Source organism: Hyaena hyaena, unplaced genomic scaffold (assembly GCF_003009895.1).
Source record: "Hyaena hyaena isolate Hyena2069 unplaced genomic scaffold, ASM300989v1 scaffold_35, whole genome shotgun sequence".
NCBI lineage: Eukaryota > Metazoa > Chordata > Mammalia > Carnivora > Hyaenidae > Hyaena > Hyaena hyaena.
Window position 1 is genome coordinate 4,218,734 of NW_024080667.1, and position 19,572 is coordinate 4,238,305.

General features: G+C 54.8%; 1 protein-coding gene across 1 annotated transcript; it reads right to left on the bottom strand.

The window, feature by feature from the left end:
• Positions 1-486: 486 nt before the first annotated feature.
• Positions 487-19,481, bottom strand: TAS1R2 (taste 1 receptor member 2). Its single transcript, XM_039229065.1, has 7 exons — positions 19,300-19,481; positions 17,238-17,538; positions 14,783-15,556; positions 9,772-9,981; positions 3,310-3,433; positions 748-2,187; positions 487-665 (listed from the first exon to the last, which is right to left on the bottom strand). Exons 1-6 carry the CDS (start codon positions 19,479-19,481, stop codon positions 1,265-1,267), a joined length of 2,514 nt encoding a protein of 837 aa, XP_039084996.1. The 3' UTR covers positions 487-665; positions 748-1,264.
• Between the last annotated feature and the right edge of the window lie 91 nt (positions 19,482-19,572).

Here is a 19,572-nt window from a genome sequence, read left to right on the forward strand (position 1 = left end):
TACCCCCACCATCGGGGGTGACGGGCACAGGCACAGCTACACTCAGCATGCCAGCTTCTTCTGGGTTCCGCGGTGCCAGGGTGGCTCTGGGCACAGGGGAGGCCCACGTACCCCAGGACAGAGCCCAGAATTTCCCTCCCAGGGCTAGGACCACGGACTAGAACATATACCACGGAAATTTGGGTGTAAAAAGGAAACACAACCTTCTTTTGAAGCCTGACAGTTCAAGGGACACGTGGACTTGGATTGGTTGGCATTTATTGAGTACCTACTGTATGCACTTATGCCCATTCTCTCTGATCCTCCGATGTCCCTGTGAAGTAGTTATTGTTCCTATTTTATTTTTATTTTTTAATATAATATATTGTCAAATTGGCCAACAGACAGCACGTAAGGTGCACTCTTGGTTTATTGTTCCTATTTTAGAGAAGGGGACATGTAGGCTCCAAAACAGTGAATAGAATTGGCCCAAAGTACACTGCTCAGAAGTGACAATGCAGAAATTGAAACTGAGGTCTCCTTTCCCAATCTTCTTTCTTGGGGGTGGGGGAATTCTGGAAACAAGAAGGAAACACTTTCATTTCGCCCAAGTGAGGTTTATTCATAAGCATTTATGAAGCAGCCTTTATGTGCAGCCATTACTCAGAGAAGCTGGGTCCCAAGCTCTGGGGGGGGGGGGGGGGNCTGGACCAGGGCCGCCCCCTGCGCGGAGGGGCATGCCCTCCCGGCCTCTCCTTGCCTAGCCACCCGGGGGGGGGGGGGGGGGAGTCTGGGAGGTGAGGCTCAGACACGTGGGCACGTGGTGAATGATCCCGAGCCGGGCGAACCACGTCCCCACCAGCCCCAGCCCAGCCTTCGGGCACAGCTGCCCGCCCCCCACCCACCAACAGGGGTGAAGGGAAGGAGCCGGAACCTGCAGACACCCGCTATGACCACCAGATGGCGACTGTAGGCTGCTTAAATCCATCTCTGTCTTGGCGACCAATAGGTAGGTCACCCTGGATCTTTTCCCTAGAACGGGTGGCGGTGCCCCACAAGCCAAACAGTTTGTAGGGAAAGTGTGACTACTTTTAGGCATCCACCACCCGGTGGGGGGAAATGGCCAGGATGCGGAGAACTTGCAGGGGAAGGCTGAATCCGAGGGGAGGGTGAGTTGGTAATGGGGCCGGCATCTCTGCCCCCAGCTGGCGCTGACCAAGCAAGTCCCCAGCGTCCATCGCCCAAGGCGGAGCCCTCCGGCCCCCTGGGCAGCCGATGGGCGGCGCTAGTCCTTGCCCATGGTGTAGCCCTGGATCATGCTACTGAAGTAGACGGGCGTGTTGCGCTCTGGGTAGAAGAGGACCATGTAGCACTTGGGGCCAAAATAGCCGAGGCTGATGCCCAGAAGGTTGAGCACCGTGACCCAGAAGTCCAGGATGGTGACCAGGACCCCCTCGTAGACGGACATGAAGGTGCAGAGGGAGATGGAGGAGGTGAAGTAGAAGGTCATGCAGAAGGTGATGAACTTGGCCTCGTTGTAGTTGGTGGGCAGCTCCTTGCCCATGTAGGCGAAGCTGAAGCCCGCCAAGGACAGAAGCAGGTCCAGGCTGGTGTTGAACAGCAGCGCCTTGCGGTAGTTGCAGGAGAGAACCATGACCTTGGGGTCATCGGGGTCGGGGCGGGCGGTGGGGTTGGCGGTCGTGGCCAGCACGTTGCCCGCCACGATGACCACCTTGAGCACCGTGAAGGACGCCACAAAGACGTAGGGCCCGTGGTAGCGGACCCAATAGCTATAGGCACGCGGGAGGCGCCTGGCCATCTTGAAGATGCAGACGATCTGGAAAGAACGCACGGTGATACAGGAGATGCAGATGGTGAAGCAGAGGGTGAAGAAGGTCTGGCGGCAGAGGCACGTGAAAAACGTGGGCTGTCCGACATACATGGGGACCATCGCATAGGCCATCAGCAGCGGCAGCAGCATCAAGAAGCACATGGGGCCCCCGGCCGAACGAACCATGGGCGTGTGGAGGTGCCTCCGGAAGATGACCAGGATGGCCAGGGTGCTGAGGAAGCCCAGGACGGACAGCAGGGCCACCATGATGGTGGGTGCCTCATGCCACTCAAGGAAGGCCAGCCGCCGCTTGAAGCAAGAGGTGTCTTTCCTATGGGACCACTCGTAATTTGGGCAGGGCTGGCAGTCAAATTCGTCTGCAAGGGAACACAGCAGCTCCCGTCAGCCACACCCACCTTCCCGGCACCCACGTCCTCCGCACCTGCACCGGGCGAGGCTATAGGGGTGGGGTGGGGTGGGGCGGGGAGGTGAGCTAAGGGCAATGCCCGCACTGGCAGCTACCACTCACTGCGTCCCTCACATCCGCAGGCCCATCACCTCCTTGCTGCAGCCCCATTTCACAGATGTGGAATCTGAGGCTCGGCCGGGTGGTTACAAAAGCAGGAAAGTACAGAGGCAGGATGTAAACCAAGGTCCCCTTGACTCAGAGCCTAACAACTGTAATGCCTTCCTTCTAAGACTGTACCCTCTGGTGAGATGGACATTCAACCGTTTATTTAAATTATTTTTTGAGCACCATCCACTGTGATAGCCACCAGCCCCTTGACTCCTGCCTACTGACCAGTTACAAGAGGAAGGCCTGTGAAATCATTCAAACTTTTGTTGAGCACCTGCTCTGTGGCCCGGGCTCTCCTGGGCACATAGTAAGGGCTCTGATTGGTAGATGTTTGCAACCACTTACTTTACTGATCAGTGAAGTCATGAAAAAAATAATTTGAGCCCCAATGATGAACTGGCTAAACGCCAACGTAGACAGAGAGATGACATTGTCCCCACCTTCCTGGAGTGTGTGATCTATAGGGGAGAGGTCCATTCTCTTCATCAAGGATGGCACTCAATACACATGCGCTGAGCAAACATTATATGCTCTGAACTGCTCTAGGCATTCGGGAGGCCAGAGAGATAAGTCAGTTCCTATCCCTGTCTGCCAGAAACATTTCTTCTATGGACAGAGACATTCATTCGTTCGTTCGTTCGTTCATTCATTCATTCGTTTGTTCGTTCCTCCAGTGGACATTCCCTGGCCTGACCCCCTGGGCCCTCAGCTACACGCGTGTGCAGTGGGGATCAGTTACCGCCTCACCTGGCTGAGACTGTCCCTTCCCCCCGCCCCCCAACAGCGTGCATTGAAGATTTTTCTCTACACCGTCTGTTAGGAAGATACAAGTGGAATCAGACAGGGTCCCTGGCCTTTGGGCAGAAGGGCCCTGAGAGCCCCAGGGCAGGGTGGGGCAGGGGTGCAGAGCTGCGAGCCCCACCTGCAGTTCGGTTGAGGAAGGTGCCCGGAAGGCAGTCGAGACACTCGAAGCAGCAGGGATGGATGCCCACGGGCTTCTTCTTCTGCCCGGGCTGGCAGTCCTTGGAGCACATGGACACAGGGATCTGGAGGGAGGAGGGTGGAGATCCTGAGCCCGACTAGCAGGGTGCTCGGGAGAGGAAGCCTGGCCCCTCTCCGGGAGTGGGGAGGAGCAGAGATTGCCATTGGAACTGGATCTTTGTAGGGACCCTCTTAGTTCAGCCTGCCTGAGACCCAGCCCGCCCTCTTTAGGGAACAGCACGCAGCTATTGAGACGGAGACTTTCTGAGATTGGCGGGCAGATAAGACACGACTCTGGGGCTGCGAGCAGCTCCCATGTGTCCACAGAGGGGGAACATTTCCAACGAAGGAACTGAGATCTGGAGAGTGAGATCCTGGATCCATCCGTGCCTGAAGTCTCATGGTCCAGTCCTGGAGTTTTCAGCGATGGGAGGTAACAACTTCACTTTGGTTGGGGGGGAGGGGGCAAAACCTATCCTAAAATTCAGATGGCATCTCAAGGGACCCTGAATACCCAAAGCCATCATGAAAATGAACAGAACCAGAGGATGCACCTTTCCTGACTTCAACACGTAGCTACGAAACCACGCAAGCAAAGCAACATGGTGCCGGCATAAAGACAGACATACAGACCAATAAAATAGAATAGAGTCCAGACACAAACCCTCACACATACGGTCAAGTGAGTTTTGACAGGTGTCCAAGACCATTCAGTGGGGGGAAGACCATGTTTCCAGGGAATGGCGCTGGGAGCACTGGAGAGCCATGTACCAAAGAATAAAGTTGGACCTAATGTCACACGTGATTACCTCAAAATGGAGCCATGACTTCACTGGGAGACCTCAAATCATAAAAACTGCCAGAAGAAAACGCGGGGCACAAGTCTCATGACACTGGATCTGGCAACGACTTCCTGGATGGGACTCCATGCAAATTTAAAACGTTTGTCCACCAAATGAGAAAGAGAGTGATTTACGGAGAGAGGAAAAAGGCATCCCACAGAATGGGAGACAATAGCTGCATATTGTACATCAACCAAAGGATTAATATCCAGGATATATAAAGAACTCCTAACTCAGAAACGAAGGACTTGTATAGAGATTCCTCCAAAGAAGATACGCCAATGGCGAACAAGCACTTGAAAAGCTGCTCAATCAGTAACCCTTAGAGAAACGCAAATCAAAACTGCAGTGAACGACGAGCCTACACCCATTAGGATGGCTACTATCACAGAACGGATCATGATCTGTGTTGGCGAGGATGTGGAGGGGCTGGAACCTCTTTGTTCTCGGCCAGAAAGGTAGGCTGGTACAGCTGTGGTGGAAAACAAGATGGCGGTCCCTCAAAAAATTAAAACCGGAATGAACACATGATCCAGCTTCCACCGCCAGGTGTATATGTTCAAGAATTGAGAGCAGAGACTCAAAGAGATATTTGTACACCCACGTTTAGAGCCGCGTGATTCACAATAGCTTAAACGTAGAGGCAACCCAAGTGTCCACTGATGGATGAACGATTAGTGAAGCGGGATATATACCTGTACTGGATTATTCAGTCTAAAGAAGGAAGAAAATTCTGACACATGCTACAGAATGGATGTTGTCTGGTGAAATAAGCCAGTCACGAGAAGACAATAGCTGTGCGATTCCATTTATATGAGGTTCTGAGTCAAAGTCATAGGACTGGAAAGTGGAATGGTGGCTCCAGAGGCTGGGCGGAGAGGAGCGGGGAGTCGGTGTTTAAGAAGTACCAAGTCTCCATTTTGAAGATGGAGAGTTCTGGACATGGAGGGTGGTGACAGATGATAAGAACGTGAATGTACCTAATACCACTGAACTGTGTAATTTAAGATGGTTAAGGTGGTAAATGGTTTATGTATATCTTGCCCCAATAAAAAAAATTGGAAAAAAAACGGTTAAAGTGGTAAATTTTATGTTATAGAGGGTTTTTCCATAATTAAAAAGTGTATTTTAGGGCCGCTTGGGTCAGGTGAGCATCCGACTTTGGTTCAGGTCATGATCTCACAGTTCACAGGTTCAAGCCCCACGTCGGGCTCTCTGCTGTCAGCATGGAGTCAGCTTTAGATCCTCTGTCCCTCCTCTCTCTGCACCTTCTCTGCTCGCACTTCCTCTCTCTCTCAAAAATAAATAAACATTAAAAAATTATATTACGTTAATATATATCAAAACTTACAGAAGGCAGCGAATGCAGTACTTAGAGGGGATTGTCCAGCCATAAATGCCCAGTAAAGGAGGAGAAAGCTCTCAAGTCACTACCATTTACTGTCTTATTACAGAGCTAAGCTTACGCTTCTATTCTCCGTCCTGGTTTGGCCCACACGGAACTGGACCACTCTGACACTCTGCAGAACATGATGCTGACCCACTTTATTCTGGGCACCGTACCCACGGCATCTGGTGAGGAGGAAGCAGGGAGCACCCTTCACGCCGGGTAAGACACGGATGCTTAGGTATAAGGGTACATGAAATGGGCCCGGCCACACTGGTGATGCTTTCGGGGTTCCCGTGGTCTGGGAAAGGCCAGGACATCCTCTCTGCGAAAGAACGAGTTGTGACATCTTCTGCCTTCTACCATTAGAGATGCATGGCACTTGGTGAGCCTCTTGAGATTTAGGGGACAGCATAAATCGCTCTTGGAAATACCGCTCCAGCCACATTTATCGGGGGACTCAAATGACTTCCAGTGTCCAGGCGAACAATGCCAAGCCCGGAGGAGGAAGGCCTCTGCTGAGGACACGCCATCCTTGCCACTCGGGCCATATGCCACGCAGATCTGCTGTTGCCAGTGTGGCCTGCTGGAGACAAGCCGGGCAAGCCCCAGCACAAGACTGCAAACCCCAGCTCCAGCACGCCTTCCGCCGTACAGCACCACTCTCTACTTGAAAGTCAGCTCCCAGTGTCCTGCTGGGTCTTCGTGGACAATGAGCACGTGGCCTCAGGACATCAAGGGACCCTCAGATGCACGGAGTCGTGTGGTCAGGCAGGAAGAGCGGCAAACGTCCATGCAACGGAAATGGCGCATTTGGGATCAGGCCAAAGCCGGCCTAGGGAGGCGGGGGGAGTGTATGTTTCTTAAGTCAGTGATTCAAGGTGATCTCTTCGCAGCTTGATGTATCAACGTGAGCTCAGCACGGACTGTTGCCACAGTAAGGTCCTCTTGGGGGTGCCCCTGAAGGGCGGCGATGAGGGACAATGTCCCCCACAACACGTGTGGTTGGAAAAAGGCCCTGGATGTGCATATTCCCAGGATCCCCAAGCAGTGATGACTGGCTTGGCCGGTGGCTCGGGGACCTGAGCAAGACCAGAAGAGTGGAGAAGACGTCGTCTGGGCGGAAAGGTGTGTGTGTACCTACGGGAGGGAGTGCAAAGCGTGACGATCTTTGCATCTCGGGCCAATGCCAGTCCGAGAACACAGGGAGTGGTGAAGAACCGGATGGAAAGGAGGCAGTCTCTGATACAGCTCAGCTGGCCTCTGTCGTCAGCCTCCCGGGCTTGCATCGAGTGCTCGCGGTGTCAAGGGTGGAGCCTGTGGGCGGGAGCTCAGCACCTTGGGCTTCCTCTCTCCGTGGTTGGCATAGCTACTGCCGCTGCCGAGCACCTACCCTTCCAGCCCAGAATCCACACTGAGCCCTGGATTTGCTACCATTCTACACAGATGCTGGCACAGCTATCAACGTCAGGTGCCTTCTTCCCTGGAGGGAGCACCGAATCACCTGTGTAAGAACACGCCCCCCCGTCTGCCATGCGGCACCCCAACAAGTTACTGTCATGGGTCCCCCATGAATCACCTCAGACAAGGGACCCAGCGTATGGCAAAGGGGGCGTGACATGGGCACATGACCACAGGATCCACTGATCCCCACACATTCCACAGCATCATTGGCAGGCATCCCGTCTGATAAACCGACGGTAAGGTACCAGCTCGGCGACAGTCAGCACCTCGAGGGTGGGGACACTGCCCTTCAGGGTGAGGTATAAGCACTGCATGAAAAGCGAGTATATAGCACTGTGGCCCCAACAGCTAGAATACGTGGGTCCAGCCACCACCGCGGCGTGGAAGAAGGATCGGCCACCCTCACCATTGTTCTCAGGAGCTCATTGTAGAACTGGTGCTTCCCGTCCCCACCAGCTGGACTCTTCTGGAATTCAGGGTCTGGCCTCCAAAGACGAATACGTCCACCGGCAGACAAAATGGGTGCGAGGTGCCACCTGGTTATTTCAGGGGCCGCACGCCAGGGAGTGAGAAGGTCGAGAGGAGGTAATTGACTTGGATTAGTGGGGGGGCGGGGGGGGCAGGTCCCCACCACACAAGAGGGTAGGAAGGAGCCGGTCTGGAATCCAGAAGTTTCCCTGCAGCAGCCCGGTCATTACTGCTGCTAGACGCCTGCCACAGCCACAGGCCGGCAAGGACGAGGCGACCACGGGCTCAGGCACCTGGGGACAAATGTCCAGAACACCCCACCAGCCAAGTGGCCGAGGGCGAAAGACTCCGGAATGGACGGCGGGAGGGAGAGATGAGGAGGGCCGGCTCCCCCTGGCCCCCACGGCGGCTGCAGGGCCTGTGACCACAGTGTCCACTCAAGTCCCCGCGAAGAGACCGGGCAGGCTGGGGGAGGTCGCCGTCACAGTGAGCTCAGCGAGGAGCGGATGTCTCTATGGCCTCTCAGCCCACCTTTTCAGCTTGCCGTTGCCATGGCAACCAATCCACACAAGTGTTACCTGTCAGCACCTCCCCTGAACTGCCCTCCAGCCCTTCCGCTCTGTGCCCTGGGGCTGTGGTGTGAGATGCTTGTGGGAAGCCGCCAGGCACCCCCACATGTGTGGCCCTGGAAGCACAAACAAGTTAACGCCCCAGGCGGCGACCTTGGACCACAGCGAGGGGGAGAGGGGGAGGTACAGACCGATGGGTCCATTCCATCCTCTTCCTCCCCTTGGCGACAATTCTAAAGTGGCCCCTCAGAGAGTCCTGGTAAGATTGAGCTCACCATCGATGTCCAGCTTGACAACACTCCCTTCTATGCCTTTCTTTCTATCCCTAATGGACTCTCCCACCTCACCCACTCCTGTTCCCACAGAGTGTATCCTGGAAGAAACTGTCAGTACATAAACCCTTGCCTCAGGCTCTGCTTTCCAGGAAAACAAACAAACAAACAAACAAACCCAGGCCAAGACACTGTTCGTCCCCTCAAAGTTACCTGACGTCTGAAACCCCAGGACCTAAAAATGTGAACTTATTTGGAAGTAGGATCATTTCAGATGTAATTAGGTAAAATGAGATCATCCTGGGGGGGGGATGGGCCCCCACTCCAATATAACCGATGTGTTTATGAAAGGGGAGATTTGGAGACAGACACGCCTCCAGGGAGAGTGCCCTGTGGAGGTGACCACACCTTGAGTGAGAAAACCCAAGCCAAGGAAAGCCAGCGATGGCCAGCTAACCACCAGAAGTTGGCAGAGAGGCCTGGAACATTCTCCCTCACAGTCTTCAGAAGGAACCAAACCTACTGACAGCTTGAGTTTGGACCTCCAGCCCCCAGACTGTGGCCCTTTGTGACAGCAGCCCTCACAAACCAATAAAGGCACCAACACAACGGACTCCTTAAATCTCCCCAAAAGCTCGGGAACCAGCAGCACCAGTCACCCCAGAAACCGGGGCAAAGTGTGTGGTATGTCAGGGGTCTGGCGAAGGCACTCCACACTTTTATTTTATCAGTTTTTTTAAGTAGGCTCCACGCCCAGCATGGAGCCCAACGCGGGGTCTGAACTCATGACCCTGATATCAAGACCTGAGCTGAGATCTAGAGTCAGATGCTTAACTAGCTAAGCCACCCAGGTGCCCTGGCTCTTTGAGCTTTTAGATCCCCACCCCTACCCCCGGCAACCCCACAAGGCTGGGTCTCTATCTCTCCCCACATCGCGGCCATTCTGACAGCTTATAATCCAAGAGGGTTATCCAAAGGAGCCTTAGACAGATGTCAGATAGTTGAGGGCACAGCTACTGTCCTCAAAATGGGAGTATTAATCGATAGGATGTAGCCTGAATGCTGCATATAGAGACAGGCAAAAGCTGTGTGGCCTTAGGCAAGTCATGCAACCACTCTGTGCCTTCAGTTTTCCAACTCATAAAGTAGGAGGGATAGCAGCAACTATTTTCTAGGGTTGACACGAGAATTGAGGTCCTGTGCACACACTGGTCCACATTCACTTTGCTCAGCCACCGAGCCCCTGGGTCCTGAGGCGTCAGAAAGCCCTAGACTTCCACAGAGCTTAGTCAATGGGAGGGACACCCACAAATAGGGACCCCACCAGGGCCATTGCCACCCCTGCACCAGCCGGTGCCCGGCCCCAACCCTGGCCCACCCCCCAGCCCTCCGAGAGCTGACCGTGTTGTTAGCCGTGTGCCAGGAGACGTTACCAGTGGCCCTCAGCTGTCGTAGCACCGGGCAGTAGGAGGCGATGCTCCGGAAGGGGTTCTGGCTCGGGTCCCATTGCCACTGGACGATCTCCAGGCCCATGAGCAGGTCCCCTTGCTTGTCAAAAAAGATCTGGTGGCCCAGGAGGGTGAAGTTGACCTTCCAGATTTCCTGAAGCAGCTAGAGGAAGGAAGTGAAGCCGGCATTAGAAGTCAGGCCAGACCTGGGGGAGATTCTACTACCCCACGAGACTTGGTGTCCACACCCGAACTAGGGGGCAATGAGACCGTAGATGTGGCCATCCGGGGGCTGGTGGCTGAGAGCCCCGGCTCTGCGGTCAGACACAGTGGGTCCAGGCAACAGCTCTGCCCCCGCTCTGAACCTCCGAGAGCGCCGTTTCCTCTTCTGCAAAGTAGGAGAGCAAAAACCCAGTCTTGCGGGCCCTGAAGCAATACAGGAGTTTCCCAATGTTGGGAGCTTAGCACGGCGCCTGAACACTAGGAAGTAGTCCCCTCCGGCCGAGGTGCTGATATTATTCCTTCCCTCTGGAAGTCACTTTGGCCATCCCTCGGGGACCCGATACCTGGGCTCCAGAGTCCACCGCCTCTCTCACCTGCAAGGGTCAGCTGCACTCGCCCCTGCCCCCTGGATACTTCCCGTTTCCCCCACAGTCAGAGGCCACTCTCCAGTCTCTCCCCGGTGCCATCCCCTGTCACTCTGAGAATGCAGAAGCTGGATAAAACCGGAATATGCTCTGCACTGGGCATCCTTTGGTCTGAATTCCAACTTGAGCTCTTTTTTCATTTTGCTGTGTGACGTTGGGCAAGTCACTGAACCTCTCTGGGTGGGCGGATCCTCCCCCCCTGAAAGAGCTTCCAACTTAGATACTCCATCAATCTGACTCTTAGATTTTCCCTCCATCACTGAGAAAGTCTATTGGGCTATGTTTTGGGGGTCCAGAGCTCACCCCACCTCAGGGACCGACAGACAGACAGCCGAGGGATTCGGGCCGCAGCCTTCTTCCTGCTCTGCCCAGGGAGTGGGGTCCTGGCTCTGCAAGGCTCTTTGGAATTCACACATGCTGCCAGGACTGAGGGCCGGGATCTTGAGAGCTGAGAGGAGGGAGGCTCCTTCCAGGGGGTGGCCTCTGGGTGGGGGTCAGGACGCTGTGGGGGCCTTCGGGGAACCTGGTCCGGGCGTCCATGTCACATCCGCACAGGGACCTGGCCAGGCTGGGCTGAGCAACCTGGGACTCCGGGGCTCGAAGGTCGGGGGTCAGCAAGTGTTGTCCCTGCAGCTCTCCAGGCTGGGACGAGGCCTCAGCTATCACTGTCCCAACACTGGTGTCAGAAATGAATGAGAAGAAAGAAGACATTCATCTCAGCACCAGGTAATGTGCACAGGTCATCGCGAGTCCTCGCAAAAACTCGGCAGGGTGCATAGCATCCCTTCTACTTAGCACATGAGAAATCGGAGGCTCAGAGAGATTCATTAACTTGCCCAAGGTTGCACAGTGAGCGGTGGCCAAGCTGGATTCAAACTCAGGTCCGCCTGAGGACAAAGCTCTGCCTCCCAACAGACAGGCAGATGGATGAAAGCTGAGATGTGGGGTGGACAGAGGCGGAGAGAAGGACGCAGTGAAGAGGAAGTGGGGATGGTGAGCCGATGGCAAACGCCCCAGCCTGTGGTCCTGGCTGGCCGGTCCCTGTTAGGGCCCCACCGGCCCCAGCCCTGACCCCGTTAAATAAAATAAAAAAGATTGGGCCTCAAGACTCTGAGAACACCTTGCAACTCCAATGCTCTATGATTCCATAATGCGCTGAACGTTTTCCCTCAGGCTGCCGGCGCCCTGCTCACATTTGTCAGCCTGGATTTTCCCCAGCTTCCCCCTAATCGTGCCCTCCCCATCACATGGGCAGAGCGCCCTCCTCGCCTTCATCTCCAAGCCTCCTCTTCACCCGGGCCTCTCCCTCCCTGCCTCTCTGAGGGCTGCCCTCCTCTCCATCCCCCCTGCCCTGCCCTGGAACATCACCACCGCGTGGCCACTTCCTAGGCCTCCACCTCACCTCCATATGGGCAGCGACCATCGAGTAACAGTGTCTACTCACAGGGCATCTGGAGATAGTTGATCAGTCACATAGAGGGGTTAGCGCCGTGCTGGGACACAGTAGGGGCTCATTCATTCATTCATTCACACATTCGCTTATTCAATAAATATTCACTGAGAGTCCGCGCTGAGCCAGACCCAGTTCCAGCAGCTCAGGAGACAGCACGGAATAGGACGTGGGACTCGAAGGTCCCTGCTGTTTCCGGCCTACGTTTGGGAGGAGGGGGTGGTGGGGAATAGCCAGCAAACAAGAAAGCAAGTGAATAAACACAATCAAAACAACTTGGGGTAAGTGCTCTGTATGACAAAAACCCACAGGGTGGCGTGGCGTGACCCAGCATCGGGGCGGGGGGCCCCGCAGCAGGGGGGTAACGGGGAGGGACAGCCGGAGCTCAGCTCGGCCCCTCGCCAGGCCACGCGGCCGCTGCAGGGCGGCGTCTACCCCCAGCAGAGGGCATTCTGGTCTAACGTGTCTGCGCAAAAGGGCATCGTTTCCACTGTTCACGCCAGTGGAGACTCTGGGTGACGTTACCATAGGATGATGCTCCGGGCTCCCCACTTCCTGTCCCTGTCCCCCATCCACCTCAACCCCGAACTGGCCTGATGGATTCTCTCCAAAACAGCAGTCTCAGTGCTTTGCCCTGGAACTCCCGGTGGGCTCCTACTGCTTCTAGAGCAAAGCCTCAGCTCCTCCATCCGGCACTTGCTGCCCTGCAGGGGTGCCACCTGCAGCTCCCTTTGGTCCCCATTCTTTGGTCACAGTGGCCTGGTCACAGTGATGCTGCTTCACACACACACACACACACACACACACACACACACACACACTGCAACTCTGACGAGGGTCCGGTGTGCCCACAGTGCCCTGCCGGGGCCTGGCACGTAGCGGGTGCTCAGGAAATGGGTTGCTATGATGGGTGCTGTCTGGTCCCTACTGTTAGCAGAGGAAAGAAGTCAACGGCCCCTCATCACAGATATTGCTACTCTTGGCTTAGGAGAGCTGAACGGTACGGTGGGAAAATCAGGGGGTTCACAGCCACGGACTGCCACTTACCACTAAAACTGGCCCAGACGGGTCACTTTGATCCCGTCTCAGCCTTCCTATCTGTGGATTAGCGACCTCACAGGATGGTCACGAGTTAGGGTGCCTCCTGGATGCTCAAGAGGCAGGAAAGCACCCATGATAATTACGTATGTTATTAACATAGGAGGACATACAGTAAAATATAATATTCTGCTGGCGGAGGCTAGAATTCCTTTAGAGAATACTGCATTTTACTGCTAAGAATTACCCAAGGGACACAGGAGTGCTGATGCACAGGGGCACATGGACCCCAATGTTCATAGCAACACACTCAACAATAGCCAAATCATGGAAAGAGCCTCAGTGTCCATCAAGTGACGAATGGATCGAGAAGATGTGGTTTATCTACACAACGGAATACTACTTGGCAATGAGAAAGAGTGACATCCTGCCATTTGCAGCAACGTGGATGGAACTCGAGGGTATTATGCTGAGTGAAATGTCAGAGAAGGACAGACACCGTGTGTTTCCACTCAGATGTGGATCTTGAGAAACTTAACAGAAGACCATGGGGGAGGGGAAGGGGAAAGAAATAGTTACAAACAGAGAGAGAGGGAGGCAAACCATGAGACTCTTAAAGACAGAGAACAAACTGAGGGTTGATGGGGGTGGGGGAGAGGGGAAAATGGGTGATGGGCACTGAGGAGGGCACTTGTAGGGATGAGCACTGGGTGTTGTATGGAAGCCAATTTGACAATAAATTATTTGAATGAATGAATGAATGAATGAATGAAAGGAAGGAAGGAAAGGGGCGCCTGGGTGGCTTAGTCGGTTGAGCGTCCGACTTTCGCTTAGGTCATGATCTCGCGGTTCGTGGGTTCGAGCCCCGCGTCGGGCCAGCTCAGAGCCTGGAGCCTGTTTCAGTCTGTGACTCCCTCTCTCTCTTACCCTCCCCTGCTCACGCTGTCTCTCTCTCTCTCTCTCCTAAAAATAAATAAAACATTTAAAAAAAAAAAAAAGAAAGGAAGGAAGGAAGAATAACTGAAGTTTTAGAAAAAAATAAGCACTTACGCTTGCAAGGCTAGGCTCTGAGGTTATGGGGCAGAGAGACAGGTTACAAATATTAAGAGAAAGGGGAAGTAGGGGCACCTGGGTGGCTCAGTTAAGCTTCCAACTTCAGCTCAGGTCATGATCTCACAGTTCGTGGGTTCAAGCCCCACATCAGGCTCTGTGCTGACAGCTTGGAGCCTGGAAGTTGCTTCAGATTCTGTGTCTCCCTCTCTCTGCCCCTCCCCTGCTCATGCTCTGTGCCTGTCTCTCAAAAATAAATAAACATTTAAAAAAAAAAAAAAAAGAAAGGGGAAGTTTTTTTTTAAAGAACTAACTAAATGGTGCAAAACAGAAAACTACATATTTAAATTCCAGGTCTGAATCCAGGCGACTCCTCCCTCTTTACTCCTGAATCGTCCAGACCTGGGACGAGAGAAGATGCATAAACCCAAGGCAGAGCCTCAGAGAGCTGAACACCCAAGTCCTCGCCCAAGGCCACCTCCCAGGAGAGGAGGTGGGGGACTGGGGTGCCCACTTCCTTCCAGGGAACTTCACCCAAATCTGCTGCCAGGACAGGCTTTCTCGGATGGCAGTGATTACACTAATTAAAAAAAAAAAAAAAGGAATTTTGTCACCATGAAGGACGTCTGGTCCCATGTGTCTGGAGGCAGGGCGTGTCCCATAGCCTCTCCCGCCAGTTTGCCCTGGACCCAGCCAGACAGGGGGGAGGCTAAGTAGTCTCCATGGCAACGGCTCTTCTGCGCCTGCGTGGCCCTGACTCTCCGTGGGCGGGGCCTCACCTGCCAAGGATAGACCACCCCCTTGGAGCAGGTGGTCTGGGTGCAGCGCAGGAGGCGGTGCAGCGCGTGGGCCACGGCGTAGACGGCCGAGTACACGCTGTAGGCCACGCGCTCGCCGGAGAGCGTGAGGACGTTGTTGAAGGACACGGCGGTGTCGAGGCAGCGGTCGCATTCTTGATTGCAGGTGGCCCCCCGTCTGGTCCTGTTGGGCGCGGGCGGCCCGGCCCAGGCGGGGCGCACGCGGAACTCGCTGAAGCCTGGGATGGGCACGCTCTGGGTGGTGATGCCCAGGAAGGTGCCCGTGTGGCGCAGCTCGGTGAGGTTGTGCAGGGTCGGGTCGATGGCCCAGGACTCGGAGGCGATCCACACGACGCCCGTGAAGTTCTGGCGGAGCACCTCGCGGAAGAAGTTGTGCAGGACCAGGTCTGGCGACAGCAGGACGACGACGCGGGCCGAGCTCTGCTGCAGCTTGCCCACGATGGCCTCCAGGCGCCGGCGCTCCCAGCGCGTCACCGCCTGGTTGGACTGCGGCATGGGCAGCGTCTCCTGGAAGGCGATGCAGATGTCGCGGCCGGCCAGGCGGTTGTTGAGCAGCTGGCTGTTGTAGCGGCCGTAGTCGTCGCTGCTCACCAGCACGACGATCCAGTTCCAGCGGAAGTACACCATCAGCTGCACCATGGCCTCGATCTGGTGATCGGCGCCCGGAACGGTGCGCAGAACGGCCGGGAAGCGCTGCTTGTCGCGCACCTCGTCACTGATGGCGCTGTAGGTGATCTGCCGGAGAGCGGAGAGCGCAGGGCGGCCCGCGTGAGCCAGGGCCTCGGCGGGCCACCATCACCCCGCCCAGGCCACCACGGCCTCCGCCCACCCTTCTGCTTGGCTGTCTCTGCCGTTCGTGGCAGCCAGGTGGCCTCGTCACCTTACTCCTCCACTCAAAACCCCCCAACAGGGGCGCCTGGGTGGCTCAGTCAGTTAAGTGTCCAACTTGGACTCAGGTCATGATCTCACACTCTGTGAGTTCAAGCCCCGTGTCGGGCTCTGTGCTGAGAGCTCAGAGCCTGGAGCCTGCTTCGGATTCTGTGTCTCCCTCTCTCCCTGCCCCTCCCCTGCTCACGCTGTCTCAAAAATAAATAAACATTTTAAAAAATTAAAAAAAGAAACCCAAAACCAACAGCTCCTAGTGTCACTCCAGAGTCCTTCAGTGGCCCCCAAGGGGCCCCGTCACTGACCCCAGCCCTCACCTCTCTGACTTCATCTCCTCCTCCTCTCCCACCTGGTCCCAGGTAGGCTCACCAGCTTAGCCAACGCACCAGGCACCTGCCGGCCTCTGCATTCGCTGCCCCCTCTTCTGGAATGCTCTTCTCCTAGACACCCACATAGCTCCCTCACCCCTTCATCTCCCTCAGGTCTTTGTCCAATTGTCAGAAAGACGTCCCCCGGACACCCCACTTGAAACTGCGGTTCCCCCTTACCCGCTCCACCTGCCCACCGACCTGCCCAGCTTCCCTCGCCCTGCTGGCCTTTAATTTTGTCCCGTGCACGTCTCACTTTCCAACAGCCTGTGTCACGTGTTTACTGACGTGGCCTGGCCCTCCCGCTAGGAGAGATGTGCTGGGTTTTGTTCCCCACTGTGTCCCCAGCCCTACAACAGCACCTAGCGCAGGAGGCGCTCCATAAATACTTGCTAAATGCATGAAAGGATGAGGTTAGTCCTGGACGAGATGCTTCACATAAGCATATTAATATTTGCTGAGCACCTGCTACGAGTCAGACCCCTGGCGCTTTACATAACAAAAAAATGACAGCAAAACTTAGAGTGTAACTACCTACTATGTGTCAAGACTTGTGCTAACTGCTCATGAATGCATAAAAACTTTTTTTTTTTTAATGCATAAAATTTTTTGGCCAGTTCTGGCCTAGGCACTTTTAATCACAATGATGCCGACGCTTACAATAACAGTAGTCATACTAGTAGCACTTTTCTGAGGACCTGTAACGCGCAGGAATTGTGCGGGGCCTCGGTGCGGGATAATGTCGAGCACTCCTTGAGTTTTCACTTCTGTGCAAGATGCTTACGTACCATGACGTGAGTGGACTAGCTTCTGCGTCCTACAAACTCCTACGTAGGTAACACCTTTAACCTTCAGACGGCCCTAGGATGGAACTCTTACCATCCCATTTTGTAGGTGTGGAAGGTGAGGCTCAGAAGAGTTAAGACATCTGCTTAGGACTTCAGCATGGCCAAGACTCAGAGCCAAGGGCACACCCAGGTCCGTCTGCCGCCAAAGCCTGAGCTCTTAACCAAGAGGCTGGGCTGGCTTCCTAGGATTGGGGCTGACGTTCTGATCCTACTTGCCGCCTCCTCGTATCCCCATGACTGGTGGGGGGAAGTGAGCTCTCAGGATAACCACTCATCTGCCCCCTAGCTCCCTCCCCCAGGACCCAGGGGCCTCACCTGTGGAAGGAGGAAGAGAGAGAGGAAATGGGCCACCGTCATGGTGGACTCGGAGTTGTCAGGGCCAATGACAGCCATCACACGGGGCACATAGTGGCTGTAGTCCTCCTGGATGGGCAGGGAGTAGTCCCTCTGTGCCAGGAAGTAGAGCACGGGCTGGACGTTGTTGGAGATGTAGCAGATATCCACCACCTCATAGCCCAGCAGCACCCCGGGCAGCAGGCTGCTGTGGTTGTTGATCTCCTCCACCGCAAAGCGCATGGCCTGCATGAGGTTGTAGCCCAACACCTTCATTTCATACCTGGGGGAACCCCATGGGGTGGGAAGCAGGGCTAGAGTGAGAAAGGGAAGGGATGGAAGAGCCAGAGGGTCCCCTCTGCCTGCCACAGGAAAGCCAAGGAGTGGCCCAAGGAGCCACTCCGGAAGATTCTGGCATTTTTATCACACCATTGTCATCTACCACATCTCCAGAATCACCATCATCTCTACAGCCACCTCTGACACTGATCTCCGTGGCTACCATTGATCACTACCATTGCCACCACTACCACCATCCCTATGATCTCTACCACGATTCTACCCACGTCTACCAATGTGACCACCATTATCCGCTATAACCTCTGTCATTACTGTCAGCAGCATCATCTACTATTTCTATTAACCATATCACCACCACTGCCCTCACTATAACCACATGTCTGCGACCACCATTACCAATACCACTGTCACTACCACCACCACCACTTTTATCACCATCACCACCATCACCATCATCTTCATCACCACTGTCACCATCACCGCCATCACTGCCATCACCACCACCATCATCTTCATCACCACCACCACCATGTTTATCACCATCACCATCATCTTCATCAGCGCCATCACCACTACCATCATCACCACCACCATCATCGTCTTCATCACCATCATGACCATCACCATCATTACAACCATCACCACCATATCGCCATCAACACCACTGTCCTCACCATCAAAACCACCACCACCATCATCATCACAATGTCATCTTCCATCATCTTCATCTTCATCACCTCCACTACCATCACCACCATCACCACAGCCATAATCTTCATCACCATCATCACCACCACCATCACCATCATCTTCACCACCACCACCGCCACCATCACCATACTCCTCACCATTTGCCTTATCACCATTGTCACTGCCATCAACATCATCAGCATTACCACCATCACTGGACTTCCCACCCTGATCACAGGTATCAGAACATTCATTCAGCGATGTGCCTCGCACCATCACTGGTACCACCTCCATCATTCCCAAACCAGCAGGTAATCTTCCCAGATATCACATAAAAGGCAAATTTCTTATAGTCAGCCCTTCAGCATGTGTTGCACACTCTTCTTTCTCCGTCTCACAGAATGCCTTCACCCTCTCTGCACCAAGTCACTACTGCATCATCCCAGGCTGGGTCCGTTATCCCAGCCTTCATGCTTGCACAAAGATGTCTCGCCCAGGCTTGAGTGATGCCGCCACCCCCTGGGGCTCACAGGGGCCGAAATGAGTGGAGGAAATCCCTTCCAGTCCTGGAGCACCCGGGTCCTCCCACCTAACCAACAGCCCAAGAGAAATGCCAACCTTCCCCTTCAGTCTGAAAACCTGCTACAGAAAAACCCCCATTTCTGGCCTCCAGAGGCATAACCCTTGGTTTCTAGACTTGGACTTGACATGGACTCAGTAGGCCTTCCCCGCTTGACAAAGTAGGTGGGGGGAGGCTGGTCTCTACAACCCCTCCAGGCTCAAATACCCTGTAATTCTTTATCAAGAGAGGAAGCATTGGGACAACCAGCTCTCCATACTTCAGAATACAATTGCCCAAGGTTTTGGTAACATGAGCCGTGTAGGGTCTCTCCCTGCAGGCCCGTGGGGATAATGCAGAATGAGAGGCTGGCAATGAACGAGGAGCAGCATTTGGAGCCCTCGGTCCTGGCGCAGTCCCCTGAGGGGCACAGGACCAGCCCTGGCTTCCCACCGCACCCCCAGTGCCAGTTCCAGCCCCACGCTGGAGACTCACTCCTTGCACTGGGGCACCTGCAGGAAGTTGAGGTGGACGATGCCCTTCACGTTGGCATGGAGGGTGAAGAGGCCACCGAGGAGGTAATCCCCGGCCAAGTAGAATTCTGAGTTCTCGGCCGACTCAGCCAGGACCTGCAACAGAATGATCAGGGAGCAGATTTCCCTGGCCCGGGGTCCCATGGCTGGGAAATGAGGGGTCCCCGGAGGTGGCTCTGCCTCATCAGAGAGCTGGCAGCTTGACACCAGGGGATTTGCACAGACATTTACATAG

Bases quoted from the DNA above. Each gene is read 5' to 3' on its own strand.
- TAS1R2 (XM_039229065.1), bottom strand. From the start codon at position 19,481: ATGGGACCCCGGGCCAGGGAAATCTGCTCCCTGATCATTCTGTTGCAG. The intron at 15,557-17,237 runs GTGAGGCCCCTG...GCTCTCCGGCAG, and splicing joins CTCTCTTCCTCCTTCCACAG to ATCACCTACAGCGCCATCAG. The intron at 3,434-9,771 runs GTCAGCTCTCGG...TCCTCCCTCCAG, and splicing joins GGCACACGGCTAACAACACG to ATCCCTGTGTCCATGTGCTC.